The sequence below is a fragment of the Cyprinus carpio genome, chromosome B10 (genome assembly GCF_018340385.1).
Source record: "Cyprinus carpio isolate SPL01 chromosome B10, ASM1834038v1, whole genome shotgun sequence".
NCBI classification, from domain to species: Eukaryota; Metazoa; Chordata; class Actinopteri; order Cypriniformes; family Cyprinidae; genus Cyprinus; species Cyprinus carpio.
Window position 1 is genome coordinate 22,869,730 of NC_056606.1, and position 14,026 is coordinate 22,883,755.

General features: G+C 39.6%; 1 protein-coding gene and 2 pseudogenes across 1 annotated transcript; all 3 read left to right on the forward strand.

Annotated features, from left to right (window-relative positions):
• The first annotated feature begins 25 nt into the window (after window positions 1-25).
• Window positions 26-1,888, forward strand: LOC122138619 (methylcrotonoyl-CoA carboxylase beta chain, mitochondrial-like). Its single transcript, XM_042732014.1, has 4 exons — window positions 26-87; window positions 219-333; window positions 501-586; window positions 1,637-1,888. The coding sequence occupies exons 1-4, from the start codon at window positions 47-49 to the stop codon at window positions 1,698-1,700; spliced, it is 306 nt and encodes a 101-aa protein (XP_042587948.1). The 5' UTR covers window positions 26-46; the 3' UTR covers window positions 1,701-1,888.
• A 2,103-nt stretch (window positions 1,889-3,991) lies between these two features.
• On the forward strand, window positions 3,992-7,232 carry LOC122138631 (annotated as a pseudogene).
• Window positions 7,233-10,900: 3,668 nt separating this feature from the next.
• LOC122138632 lies at window positions 10,901-13,589 on the forward strand (annotated as a pseudogene).
• The last annotated feature ends 437 nt before the right edge of the window (window positions 13,590-14,026 follow it).

Below are 14,026 nucleotides of genomic sequence, written 5' to 3' on the forward strand. Positions count from 1 at the left end.
TGGCTGTGCCAATGTGCCTAGATTACTGTCATCATTGGAGGATCATATGGAGCAGGGAACTATGGCATGTGTGGGCAGAGCTTATGGGTAAGCTTTTATTATTAGTGAACTTACCTGCTCAAAGGTACCAACTCTAAAAACATACTCAAGGTGTCCCAGTTGACTGAAGAGCACAAGATAAACTACCTTATTAAAGTGACTGTGTGTCCACCTCACAGCCCCAGGTTCCTGTACATGTGGCCTAATTCCCGGATCTCTGTGATGGGAGGGGAGCAGGCAGCCACAGTGCTGGCTACAATAACAAAGGATCAAAAAGCCAGGGAAGGAAAAGAGGTAAAAAAAAAAAAAAAAAAGAAAGTAAAACAAAAAAAAAAAAAAAAATTTATAAATCTTTAAAGGGAAATTGGGAAATGAAGTTAGATGTTTTACTGAGAGTTTAAAAAGGCATATAGCTTACACATCTTAGCTAACATTTAACACATTTTTGGTTATTTTTCCAGCTGACAGCAGAACAGGAAGCTGCAATGAAAGAGCCAATTATCAAACGCTTCGAGGAGGAGGGAAATCCATATTATTCCAGTGCCAGGTAACTAGTTTAGCCATGTATGTTTAGTGAAGTGAAGTGAATGTCATGTGTGGTGTATGGTGTCCCATACTCGGAATGTGTGCACTGCATTTAAACCATCCAAGTGCACACACACACACCCGGAGCAGTGGGAAAGCCATTTTTTGCTGCGGAGCCCGAGCAGCACTTGGGGGTTCGGTCTCACCTCAGTCGTGGTATTGAAGGTGGAAGAGAGCACTGTCCATTCACTCGCCCCACCTACAGTACAATCCCCTGCCGTTACTGAGACTCGAACCCGCAACCTTTTGGGTTACAAGTTGACCATTAGGCCATGACTGCCCCCATCATAACTGATGTTTAAAGTTGCAGTCCTTAAGTTTTGCCCCCGCGACGCCATCTCTGTTGTAAACCTGCAATTGCAGCTGTTTGCGGAATTATCTTCCTTGCGTGTCCTTTCTGGATTACAGTCCGCCATCAAAATGATAAAAATGAATTATTCTAGCTGCTGTTAGAAAAGGCTATCATCCTCCAGGATCCTCACATGCGATTAGCCTAGTAAGCCGGGACAACTTTTTATGTGTTTACAGAGTTGACGTAATGACACGGTGGCATGCTCGAATTTCCCACGAAAACATACCCCATACCACTCAAATCAGAAAACATTATTATAAGCTAACAGTTGTGTGACAGGCTACAGTAAGGCGATAGTTTTTGAACACTGGCTGGGTTATGTACTTGCTCAGATATTGATATAGGATAATTTTTTAACCAAAAAAAGTTATGGACTGTAGCTTTAAATTGTGTTACATAAAATGCACGCAGTTTTTTTTTAAATGATGTATTCTTGACCTGAGAACCATTTATGAATTTATTCATTTTTGCTTTTTGCTTTTGCTAGTGTATTTGAATGTTTTTTATTTTTTTAGTAAAATATTACTGGTGCCACTTTTAAACAGTACAGTATGTCATTATTAGACAACATGGGCATATGAATTAGTTTTCCTACACTACTACTGTCTCCCCCTCCCTGTGTAATGTCTGATTTTCACGTTTGTTGCACTTTCCTCCTAGATTGTGGGACGATGGGATCATTGACCCGGCTGACACTCGTCTCGTCCTAGGCCTGAGTCCCTGAGTGCTGCTCTCCAACGACCCCACACAGAAAACACGCTTCGGTGTCTTCAGAATGTAAATCTGGTTTTGTAAAGATTAGAAATTTTTAAATTAAATCAATGCCCTCTGTCGTTTGGGGTAGTGCACTAACTTTATAGACTTGTTTTGTCTTTGTATATTTGACAACAACAGTAAAACCTTTAAAGCCTGTAACTGAGTGATGCGTCTCATAAGTTGTGTAGTTTTCTGGTTGTTTTGTTCCCTTGATACATAAAACAGAAATCATCACAAAATATTATCTGTATAAGAACATGAAAGAAAACATCTTAAGATCATTTTTAAAGAAATAAGCATTGTAAGTGTACCTGTAGTATTTTTGTAACAAACCATGGTTCTGTACCATATAAAATGTACTTATGAATGCACTACTCAAATACCAAAAACACTTGAATTACCAAACTTCTGTTACACTTCAGAGTTTCATTAAATTCCTCATGTGGGACAAACTGGCTAGCAATTTGATTTCAGCTTTATTTAATTAACTTTTACTATATTTTGTTTTAATTTTAGTTAATAGCACTGGAGGAGACTTACATATCAAACATTAGAAATTAAGGGAATGTTTATTTTTTTAAGGAAAATATACAATGATCCACTTTGGTTACTTTGCGTGAGTTTACAGAAGGACATGGCAGATGGAGATTTTCTCATGATTGTACACTAACTTTGTGTACAGAGACAAAATGTTCATATCCAGATAGTATGAGAAACCGCAAATGTGTTGTATTTGATACATTTACCTGAAGAGAAAAAAAAAGAAAGAAATTGTTAGATCTTAGTTTTGAGTGTGTTATTGTATCTGAAGATTCAAATCTTTGAAATGTAACTCACAGAGATATCATTGGCCTGTCCTCTGTGTGCTCAAACAATATTCACGCGAATAACACTCAAAGGATCAGTGGATGGAAAATAACACCTGTCTGTGTCTGTGTCTGCAACCGCTTCAAATTTATCAGCATCGTCTGATGAACCCTTCTCTATTCTCAGCCTTTTAACTGAAATTAAATCTAAATGTAAAGACATTATTAAAGACGGAGCGCATTGTATAAGGGCTCCAGAACGTCTCAGTTTTTCTACAGAAATAAATTCATTCATTATAAGTTAAAGTAAAATATACTTGTTTAGTGTTTTGACAACATTAGCTAAGTTAGCTGGTTCTCCTTCCAGCTTTTAGCATCTACAGACCCGTGGATAGTGTTCTCCGGCGGGTGATTCTCATCGCTCGATGTAACGTTAGCAGCACAACCTATGAACTTAAAGCAGCGACCAGCATCGTGAATGGGGTATTAGAGATTTGCATGCAGAAATATGCCAGAGACAGGGATTTTCACGCGGAGGCAATTTGAGTTGCTAAGCAACAGGTGAGTACGATGTGTCGAAGCCGACTCATTTTCGCGAATCGGCTCATTTGAAAAGTTCGTTTCAAAGAACCAGTTCTAAACACTCTGACATATAAATTTTTTCATTACGTGGATAAGAAATGGGCAACCGGCGGCCAGCAGTGTCTTTTAATGCGGCCCGCAGGATCATATTAGACTCAGATGATCGGTTTAAAAAACGTCTGGAAATATAAGCCTGCGGAACGATTGCTTTTCAGTTGATGATGGTTAATAACTCCAACCAGGAGAGGTCACTATAGTTTCCAGCCGCTCCACTTATTAATTGATTACAGCGTAGTAGTAAGTGCACTCTAATCTAAACATTCAAACATTTGCGAAAATAAATGAAAAGTTGACCATGAAAATCGTATTGTCCAGTCAGGATGGTAAACAGATGACCTTTTTACCAAGTTCAAAGTGATACCCATATGTTTGGATTGTTTGGAAATGTAACCTTAAATGGCCTTAATCTTAATGTATACAGTATATGCTCACAAAAAGAAGTATGAAAGACGCCAGAGTTGCATTTACCTCAGATTTCAAGGGTAAAATGCATAGTCAACAAAAAACCCTTTTGCCAAATGCATTACAGAAATGTTTGCTCTGAATTATATGATCAGGTTTCTGTTCCTAAAAAATTGACTTAAGTTTTTGCACATTGTAAATGCTGTTATGAAAAACAACTGTTTCGTCTCCGTGTGCTGCAACCTTGTCGTGGTGGAGAGGCTTGCGTGCTTCTATGATCCTGAGAGCTATGCTGGAGGGAGCCTATGACTCCTGGTAGGTTCAACCATACCAGACTGGTCTTGGGTGAGGAGTGAGACGAAAGGCAGCACCTGGCCCTCCAGGTTGGGGGGTTGGGCGTGGGCGCTAACAATGCCACCCTGTAAAAAACCTACTGTTACAGAAACTACAATGAGCAATACTACTTACATCTGGCCCATAGTAGACCCTGGTCACCCAAACTCTTCGGATGGCAATATGACCACCCCTGATGAAATCCGAAGGGAAGTCAGGAGTGTGAAAGAGGGCCTACTAGGACCTAAAACCAAGATCCGCATTGGAACATGGAATGTCCGTACCATGTGGGAGACCACCAAGACAGCACAAGTCCTCAGTGAGATGAAAAGGTACCACCTGGACATCTTGGGGATAAGTGAGAGTCACTGGATCGGCTCTGGTCGTCAAGTTCTGCATGAAGGGTCTGTTATCCTCCATTCTGGTCACGAGAACACCCATACACATGGTGTAGCCATTCTAATCTCCAAAGAGAAGGCCAAAACCCTGCTAGAGTGGGAACCAGTAAGTGAAAGACTGATCCGAATACGCCTCAACTCAAAGTTCTGTAAACTCACCATCTTACAGTGCTATGCACCAACCAATGAGGCTGAAGAGGAGGTCAAAAAAGACTGGGATGAACAACTGCAAATGGCGGTTTCCAAAGTACCCCAACACGACGTTCTTCTCCTAACTGGTGACATGAATGCCAAAGTGGGAACCAACAACCTCAACAACGAGAGAGCAATGGGCAGACATGGATGTGGCGACAGAAACAACAATGGTGAACGCCTTGTTGATTTCTGCATGAGTAACAACCTGGTCATCGGTGGCACCATTTTCCCACACAAAAACATCCATAAGCTCACATGGCAGTCACCTGATGGTAGGACCATCAACCAAATCGACCATATCATCATTAACGGTAAATGGCGCAGGTCAAGATGTTAGAGCCTACCGAGGTGCAGATGCCTATAGTGACCACTACCTAATTGCTGCCACCATTAAACTCAAGTTGAAGAAGTTAATCCCACAAGGCCATTGGCAGAAGTAACTGGACATTGCAAAGCTCCAACATCCTAAGAAAAACAAGGATTTTGTGTTGGAACTCAGAAACCGCTTCAGCACGCTAGAGGCTTCCTGTGAAATAGAAGAAGAACCCAGCAAATGGAATGCTATCAAAAACCATATATTCTGAAACAGCACAAAAAGTCCTGGGCTTCAAACAGAAAGGGGCTAACGAATGGATATTCGCTAACACTTGGCTGAAAATCGAAGAGAGGAAAGAGCTGAAGGCAAAGTTGCTGAACATCAAGTCCCAATGACTCCTTGAGAAAACCAAGATGTCCTATAAAAACAAGGACAGAGAGGTGAAGAGGAGTGCTAGAAAAGACAAAAGGGTCTTTGTTGAACACCTGGCAAGTGAAGCTGAGAAAGCTGCAGCCTATGGAAATCTGGGCACAGTGTACAAGATCACAAAGCGACTCTGTGGCAGACGCACAAACCAAACTACCCATGTTATGGACAAGAATGGCAACATCTGTACATCAGAGAGTGAACAAGCAGCCAGATGGGTTCAACACTTCCAGGAAATACTCAACCTCCCTGAACCTGAACAACCAGCCAATATCACAACAATAGAGGATATCCTGGAAATCAACACACCAACCCCCCTGACTCTGCTGAAGTTAAAGCTGCCATTCAAACCCTGAAAAGTGGTAAGGCATGTGGCATAGATGGTATTCATGCCGAGATGCTTAAGGCTGACATTCTAACATCAACAAGAGTGCTGACGGACCTATTCCAAAACATCTGGAACAGTAACACCATCCCTGAAGATTGGTCCAAAGGCCTCATTGTCAAAGTCCCCAAGAAAGGCAACATTAAGAACTGTGACAGCTGGCGTGGAATTACTCTTTTGTCTATCCCAAGCAAGGTTTTCTGCAGAGTCCTTCTCAATCGCATGGAGACAGCCATTGACACCAGAATTAGACAGGAGCAAGCAGGCTTCAGGAAGGGAAGAGGATGTATGGACCAGATGTTTGCTTTGCGTAACATCATAGAGCAGTGCTTGGAATGGAATACACCCCTCTACATCAACTTCGTGGACTTCAGGAAGGCCTTCGACAGTGTCCATCGACACACCCTTTGGAAGATACTGCAATCCTATGGAATACCATCAAAGATCATCTCAATCATTAAAACATTCTATGAACATTTTAAGTGCAGTGTCATTATGGGAAATCACCTCTCTGAGTGGTTTCCTGTGCAGTCTGGAGTGAGACAAGGGTGCATCATCTTCCCTATCCTCTTCTCCCCCGCCATAGACTGGATTACAACCAACACCATAGCAGACAAGACCCAGAGGCATCCAGTGGACTCTGCTCTCCCAGCTGGAAGATCTTGACTTCGCTGATGATCTTGCTCTCCTATCAACCAACCAGTACAACATGCAGGTTAAAACTGATAGGCTGAACAACTTTGCCAGACAAGTTGGGCTCAGTATTAACACCTCCAAAACACAAGTGATGTGTGTCAATTCCATTCCTACAGCACCCATCCTTGTTAATGAGGAACCACTTGAGTTTGTGGAAAATTTCACCTATCTGGGCAGTCTCATCAGTAAGGATAGTGGGGCATCTAAAGATATTAAAGCAAGGCTGGGAAAGGCTCAGGGTGCCTTCTCCCCAACTCCGGTCTATATGGAGATCAAAACAATACAGCCTTAAAACTAAGATGATCCTATATAACTGTAATGTAAAGTCTGTTCTGCTGTACGGTTCAGAGAGCTGGCCAGTTATCAAAACTGACATGAGGAGAATGGAAGTGTTCCATAATGGATGCCTCCGACGAATATGCCAGACCTTTTTGGCCTAATAAGATCTCCAACAATGAATTGTACAAGAAAACAGGAAGCTGGAGTATCACCAAGGAGATTACACGAAGACGCTTGAGATGGCTAGGACACGTGTTAAGGATGGAGCAGGACAGCATCACAAAAGTTGCCCTAAGATGGACACCACCTGGTAAAAGAAAACCAGGGAGACCCAAAAACCACCTGGCGCAGAACTGTGACACAAGAGCTGGAACAGATGAACTGTCATGGGGACAGGCCCAACATGCTGCCCAGGGACCGAATACAATGGAGAGTGCTCATTGAAGCCTTATGTCCCATAGGGGATGAAGAGAAAATGATGAACTGTTTCGTATGCGTGGTTATATATTACTATCAAGTAATAAACACGTTACAGTAGATTTGATTTGTTAACGGTGCTCAGCGCATCAGTAATCGAACTTCTGAAAGAAACAGTTGTCGAACTGTTCAGTCCGAATCCTGAGCGAATCGTTCACATCGTTTTAGATCCGTTTGTTGAAAAGATTCGACTCAAAAGAACGGGCATCGTGATTTTAATGCACACAATACATTATGGGGAAGTAACAGTACAGATGCAAATGGTTTAGCTTTAGAAGAATATATTGATGATAAATGCTTGGTATGTCTTAACAATGGTGAGGGAACACGGTTTAACAGCATAAACAATACAGAATCAGTACTTGATTTAACTTTTGTATCCAGTGCAATAGCAGGTATTAGTACGTGGAGTGTAGATAAGGAAAACTACAATAGGTAGTGATCATTTCCCTATTCTAATTAAAGTTGGATCAGGGACGTGTCAAGAAAGGACTAAAAAATAAGGTGGAAAATAGAGAAAGCGAATTGGGAACAGTTTCAGATCATTTGTGCAGTAAAATGTCTTAAACTTAAAAATGAGGATAAAGAAATAGGAATAAATGAGTTTAATAGTGTATTAGTAAATGAAATAATATTGTCAGCTGAGGAAACAATACCTAAAAAGTAAAAGGAAATAGGAAAGGTAAGAATGTACCATGGTGGAATGATGAGTGCAGTAAAGCAGTTAAAGCAAGAAACAAAGCTTTTAAATATGTTAAGAAATATCATTCTCAGGATGCTTTGATAGAGTATAAAAGAAAGCAGGCAGTAGTTAGGAAAACAGTTAAGACACAAAAACGCAATTTCTGGAGGGAATTTTGTAATGATATAGGAAGGGATGTGAAGTTATCTGATATATGGGGAATGATAAGGAGGATGGGAGGAGTTAGAAGGAATTATGAATTACCTGTATTAAATAGTGGTGATAAAGTGGCAGTTACGAATTTAGAAAAAGCTGAAGTTTTAGCTCAAACATTTAGGAAAGTGCATAGTTCTGAGAACCTCACTAAGGAAGCACAAGTGAATAGAAGGAAAGTGTTAGAAAGTTTCCCAGATATTTTAAAAAAGAAAGGACATTCAGGAAATCCATTAGATGTACCGTTAAATATGTTTGAGTTGAAAAAAAGCAGTCCTTAATGCAAAACAGACTGCTCCAGGAAAAGACATGGTATGTTACAAAATGGTAGCAAATATGACAGATGAGACACTAGAAATAGTACAAAAAATTTTTTATAAAATTTGGGAAATGGGTCAGCTTCCATCAGTGTGGAAACATGCCAATTATAGTACCTATTTTAAAGCCAGGGAAAAAACCCGTCTGCCCGTCTAATTATAGACCAATTGCCTTAACATCGCAGTTGTGTAAAATAATGGAAAGATTAATTACAGATAGATTGACCCATTATTTAGAAAGTAATGACCTTTTTTCCCATATCAGAGTGGGTTTCGTAAGGGGCGAAGTACAATGGATTCATTATTATGTTTAGAATCCGATATTAGGAAAGCACAGACTAATAGGGAGGTGGTAATAGCAGTTTTTCTTTGATGTAGAGAAAGCATATGATATGCTTTGGAAAGAAGGGTTAATTAATTAAATTACAACGATTAGGAATTGGTGGTAGAGTATACAATTGGATTTTGGATTTTTTGTTTAATAGGAATATTCAGGTAAGAGTGGGTGCAGAATTTTCTGAGGTATATACAGTAGAGAACGGAACTCCACAAGGTAGTGTATGTAGCCCATTATTATTCAATATTATGATTAACGATATATTCTCAAATATTGACCAGAAAATTGGAAAATCCCTGTATGCTGATGATGGAGCATTATGGTTTAGAGGCCGTAATGAATCTTATGTTAAAGCAAAAATGCAAGAGGCAATTAAGGAAGTGGAAAAATGGACAAATAAATGGGGATTTAGATTATCAGTGTCAAAAACACAAGTCATATGTTTTTCAAAAAAGCATAAGATCACACCTGTATCCTTAAATTTGTACAGTCAGCCTCTTGAGCAAATGAAGATTATTAGGTTTCTTGGGATGTGGTTTGATGAAAAACCTGACATGGAAGATTCATTTGGAAAAAATGGTCAATAAATGTAAAAAGATTGTTAATATCCTACGCTGTTTATCAGGACAAGCATGGGGAGCAAGCAGGACATCTTTAAAAAAATACATATTGGGCACTAATGAGGTCTGTCTTTGATTATGGGTGTATAGCATATATGTCATCAGCAGAGTCTAATATCAAAACATTGGATGTCATGCAAGCTCAGGCTCTTAGGATATGTAGTGGATCTTTTAAAACATCCCCGGTATCTTCTATGCAAGTGGAAATGGGTGAGATGCCTTTGAGGATCAGAAGGGTACAACTGATGTTAGCATACTGGATTAATGTGAAGGGACAAGTTGATAGCCATCCAGCTAAAGCTATCTTAAAAGATTGCTGGGAACATGGAAAGTCCAATTACAAAAGTTTTGGGTGGATTGGAGATGCGAAAGCTGAGAATATTGGGTTACATAAGTTACAGTACTGTTCAACGGTTTTCAGTCCCTCCTATTCCACCATGGTTTTCCCTATACCAGATGTAGATTTAGGCATTCATAAGGAAATAAAAAGTAAGTCAAAGGAAGTAGCAGTGAGGGATATTGTTAAATATTATCTGGATATGCATTTCTCTGACTATACATTCATATTTACAGATGGTTCTAAGGATCCAAAGACAGGACACGCTGGGTCAGCAGTATATATTCCAAAGAATGGGGGTAATATGTCAGGAAAGAATAACAGATAATTTATCAGTATACACAACAGAGCTGGTTGCAATTTTGTTGGCCTTGGAATGGGTAGAGGGAAATGAGTTAAATAACTCAGTGATTATATCTGATAGTTATTCAGCTTTAGAAAGCATAAAAACTGGGAAATCTATAAGAAATTATATAATTCATAAAATTTGTATGGTTTTGCATAAGTTAAATGCAAAGGATTTAAAAATCAGGTTTCTCTGGGTACCTGCACATGTTGGAGTGAAAGGGAATGAGGAGGTTGATAAACCTTGCAAAACAAACACTGAAACACAATAGAATATTACAAGTTCCATATAGTAAATCTGAAGCTAAAACATTCATTAAAGCATATGCAAGATCAAAATGGCAGGAGTATTGGGTGGATCAAGATAAAGGGAGGCATTTATATAATATACAACCAGAAGTGGGTATAGGAAGGACAGAGTGTAGGAGTAGAAGAGAAGAAAGTATAATTACACGGTTAAGAATAGGACACACTGGGCTCAATTCTTCATTGAAGATAATAGGGAAACATCCAACAGGGAACTGCCAATATTGCAGTCATTTAGAAACTGTAGAGCATATTTTATTTCAGTGCACAAAGTACAACCAAGAAAGAAACCAGCTTTTTCAGTCTCTCAGAAGTGTCAATCAGAATAATTTTACAATGCAAGGTTTATTAGGGAAAGCATCCAGTAACATTCATCAATTTGTTATTAAGTTTCTTAGAGACACAGGCTTAGCCTGTAGGATTTAAATTTTTTTTTTTTAATTTGCCAATATCTCCTGATTCACACTCCAGCCCAGTCGGTGGCGGTAATGCACCGTTAAGGTGGTTTGCCAACCGCCATAAAAAAAAAAAAGAAGAAGAAGAACAGAAGAACGGGCATCGTTAGTGTCGCATGGTTTGAGCGTCATCAGCAGCTGGCGTACATCAGTGGCGCACGTTGCAATTGTGAAATTTTGATTTACGGTTTTTAAATATTAAATTCCCATGGCGAATGGTGCAGAAGAAGTTATATTTGTCGTGGGACGGGTGAAGTGAGTATTAAACCATTTTAAAAGTGATTCGATTGAGCTACACTGGCTTGTGTAAAAAAATAACAGATTGTTTTGCTCGTCAGCTAGCATGGTGTTAGCTGCACATTAAAAGCCCAGTCCGATATTTCTAGTTTGCAGTGCTTTTGTTTTGTGGTTTTGGTCTTAAAGTTAATTGGAGTAACAACATCTGAGAAATATGTAACAGAAATCTTTCTGCAGAGTTCATTGGCCAGTGATCTCTTTTCTCTTTTCAGAGTGATGATTCTGACATTTGGGATGATACAGCTTTAATTAAAGCATATGATAAAGCGGTTGCGTCGTTCAAGGTAAATAACGCTTTTTAAAGACATGCGACCATCGCATTGTACTTCGCTTCTTCAGTAACCCTGATGTTTTTCTCTCTGCTCCTCCTCCTCCTCCTTTACCATATAGATTGCACTGAAAGGAGAGGATAATGTGACACCACACGAAAAAGATAACCCTGGGAAGAAGCGGAAAAACAACAAAAAGAGTAAAAGCAGAAAAAGATGTAACGCAGTACCTGATAAAGAGGTAATCATGAAAAGTGTCAGTACTTATTGATTTGAAGTGTCCAAATAATACAAGCCAATGCAGATGAGCTGAAATGTGTTCTACAGTGGGCAAGTTGGGGACTCCTGTTATGCGTTCTGGTCTGAAGATGGCAACTTGTATGCTGCTACGATTTCCTCAATCGACCAGGAGAAGGGCACCTGTGTGGTCTGTTATACTGAGTATGGTAATGAGGAAGAGCAGAACCTCAGTGAACTTCTGACAGAGGCTTCAGATTTGGATGAAGACGGTCAAAAAACAGCAGATGTATGTAGAACGTGACACCGCTTTTAATTAGACACTCTAGTCATTTGAGAGATTTAAGAAATGGTTCACCCAAAAAGAAAAAAATTGCATAAATGTATTTACCTACAGGCTATTCAAGTCGTAGATGAGGTTTTTTTTTTTTTTTAATTTCTTCATCGGAACAGAAATTTGGCCTCACATCACTTGCTCACCAATGGATCCTCTGCAGTGAATGGGTGCCGTCAGAATGAGAATCCAAACGGCTGATTAAAACATCACAATAATCCTGCAATGACTCCAGTCCATCAATTGACATCTTGTGAAGCAAAAAGCTGCATGTGTGTAAGAAACAAATTCTAAATAAGGTGTTTTTTAACTTTAAACCATCGTTTCTGACCAAATCCATAGTACCGCTTCTTCCAGTGGAAGAAGAGAGAAATCTCTGAGAGAGCGAAAAGGGAAATCTCCCATTCTCCTCTCACAACAAAATCTAGCAGCGTATTTGTCTGGAACTGTTTTTGCTTGTTTTTTCTCTCCTGATTCAGGTGACGGAACCTTTTTACTGGAGAAAGCAATATTATGGAAAGAGGACTTGTATTTTACCCGGAAGCAGTGATTTGAAGTTAAACATGTAGCTTTCCGCTTCACAAGTAATGATAACTGATGGACTGGAGCCGTGTTGTGGATTATTGTGATGTTTTTATCAGCTGATTGAACGCTCATTCACTGCAGAGGATCTATTGATGAGCAAATGATGTACTGCTAAATTTCTCCAAATCTGTTCTGTTGAGGAAACAAACTCCTCGACATCTTGAATGGCATAACAGCGAGTAGATTTTTATCAGGTTTGTTATTTTGGGTGAACTATTCCTTTAATAATGCGGTTGTATAATATGCTTTTCATTTGTCTAACTGCAGGTCAAAGAGGCTGGGTCTTCGACAGAGGAGAGTGATCGATCTTTTACCCCACAGCAGTCCGGTCATCAGAAGCACCAAATCTAAAGGCAGATCTCCCATGGGACCTCCAAATGGGTTCCTGGTTTCCCACCTGGACCCCCACCAGGACCTCATTTCCAAAAGGTGATATTGAGCGCTGTGATGCTCTCTTTTCTTGTTATAAAAGGCAGTACGCAACACATGCATTAGCTTGTCAGTTAAATGGTTTTAATATTGCATCACACACAAATACTCTGTTTTGCTACAGATGGATGGTAGACGATCAGAAGGTCCTGGACCTTTCTTCCCTGGATGGCCTCCCATGATTCCACCGGTCCCCCCCAGTAAGAGCCAGCTGGAAAATAAGCATATTCTTACATGAAAAGTGATCTAGTAATGGCATTTTAAGAAGCACATACAGCTTTTTATGGGAGCAATCAAAACTAAAATGTGAAAATTATTGCTGGTCCAGATGATCCCGCAACCTCCAACGATGGAGTCCAGACTCTCTAGAGGATGATGAAGCTTTGGGCAGTATGCTTATTGTCTGGTTACATGCGTGGCTTATCACACGGGATACTATCTGGTACAGTTTTACCATTTGGAACTTCTTGCCATTCACAAGTGTCTTTTTCATGCACATGGTTGTTTTTCAATCAAAGCTCATACTCTTGTCTCGTTCACAGGGTTTAAAACAAGGTCGTAGAGAGGTGCTGCATCTAAGAAGTCACATCGGAAATAAAGACCCCAGCAGTTGGTTTTTGTTGGTAAATTTTTACCTTTAACAAATTGCTTTGTGCCCTAATTTCTTGTTTAGGTTTATGAACGACCTTTTTTTTCCATATAGAGCGGGGATATGAACATGATGCTGCAGCAGACTTGATTCATGGTGTTCTATATTTGTATGTTGTGTAAATAAATGATTATTAAAAGTAATTGTGCTCTTTTCCAAAGTGTGTTTTTATTAGAGATCACTTTAGAGACTACATACAAATAAGTTTGGTAGCTTGATCAAGCAATACAAATTTACATTTAATTCAGATTTCATTCAGCATTGATTTGCTGAATGTCAACTGATGTGGCTGAAGTCAAAAATCTTCAAAAATTCAAGGTCATAGTATTAGGTCTTTGTCTTTATTACAACAAGCCCCTATAAATTGTAATTTGATGAAATCGTGTATTGTGGATGTGTTATAACACTGGTCTCTGATTAAGTTGGCATCTCTCGTTTTTAACAAACTCTTCCTCCTTGCCATATCTGGTATGGGCTTTAGTTTGTAATGTTATACTTCCTGTGAAAATCCATCCGAGGAGAATGAT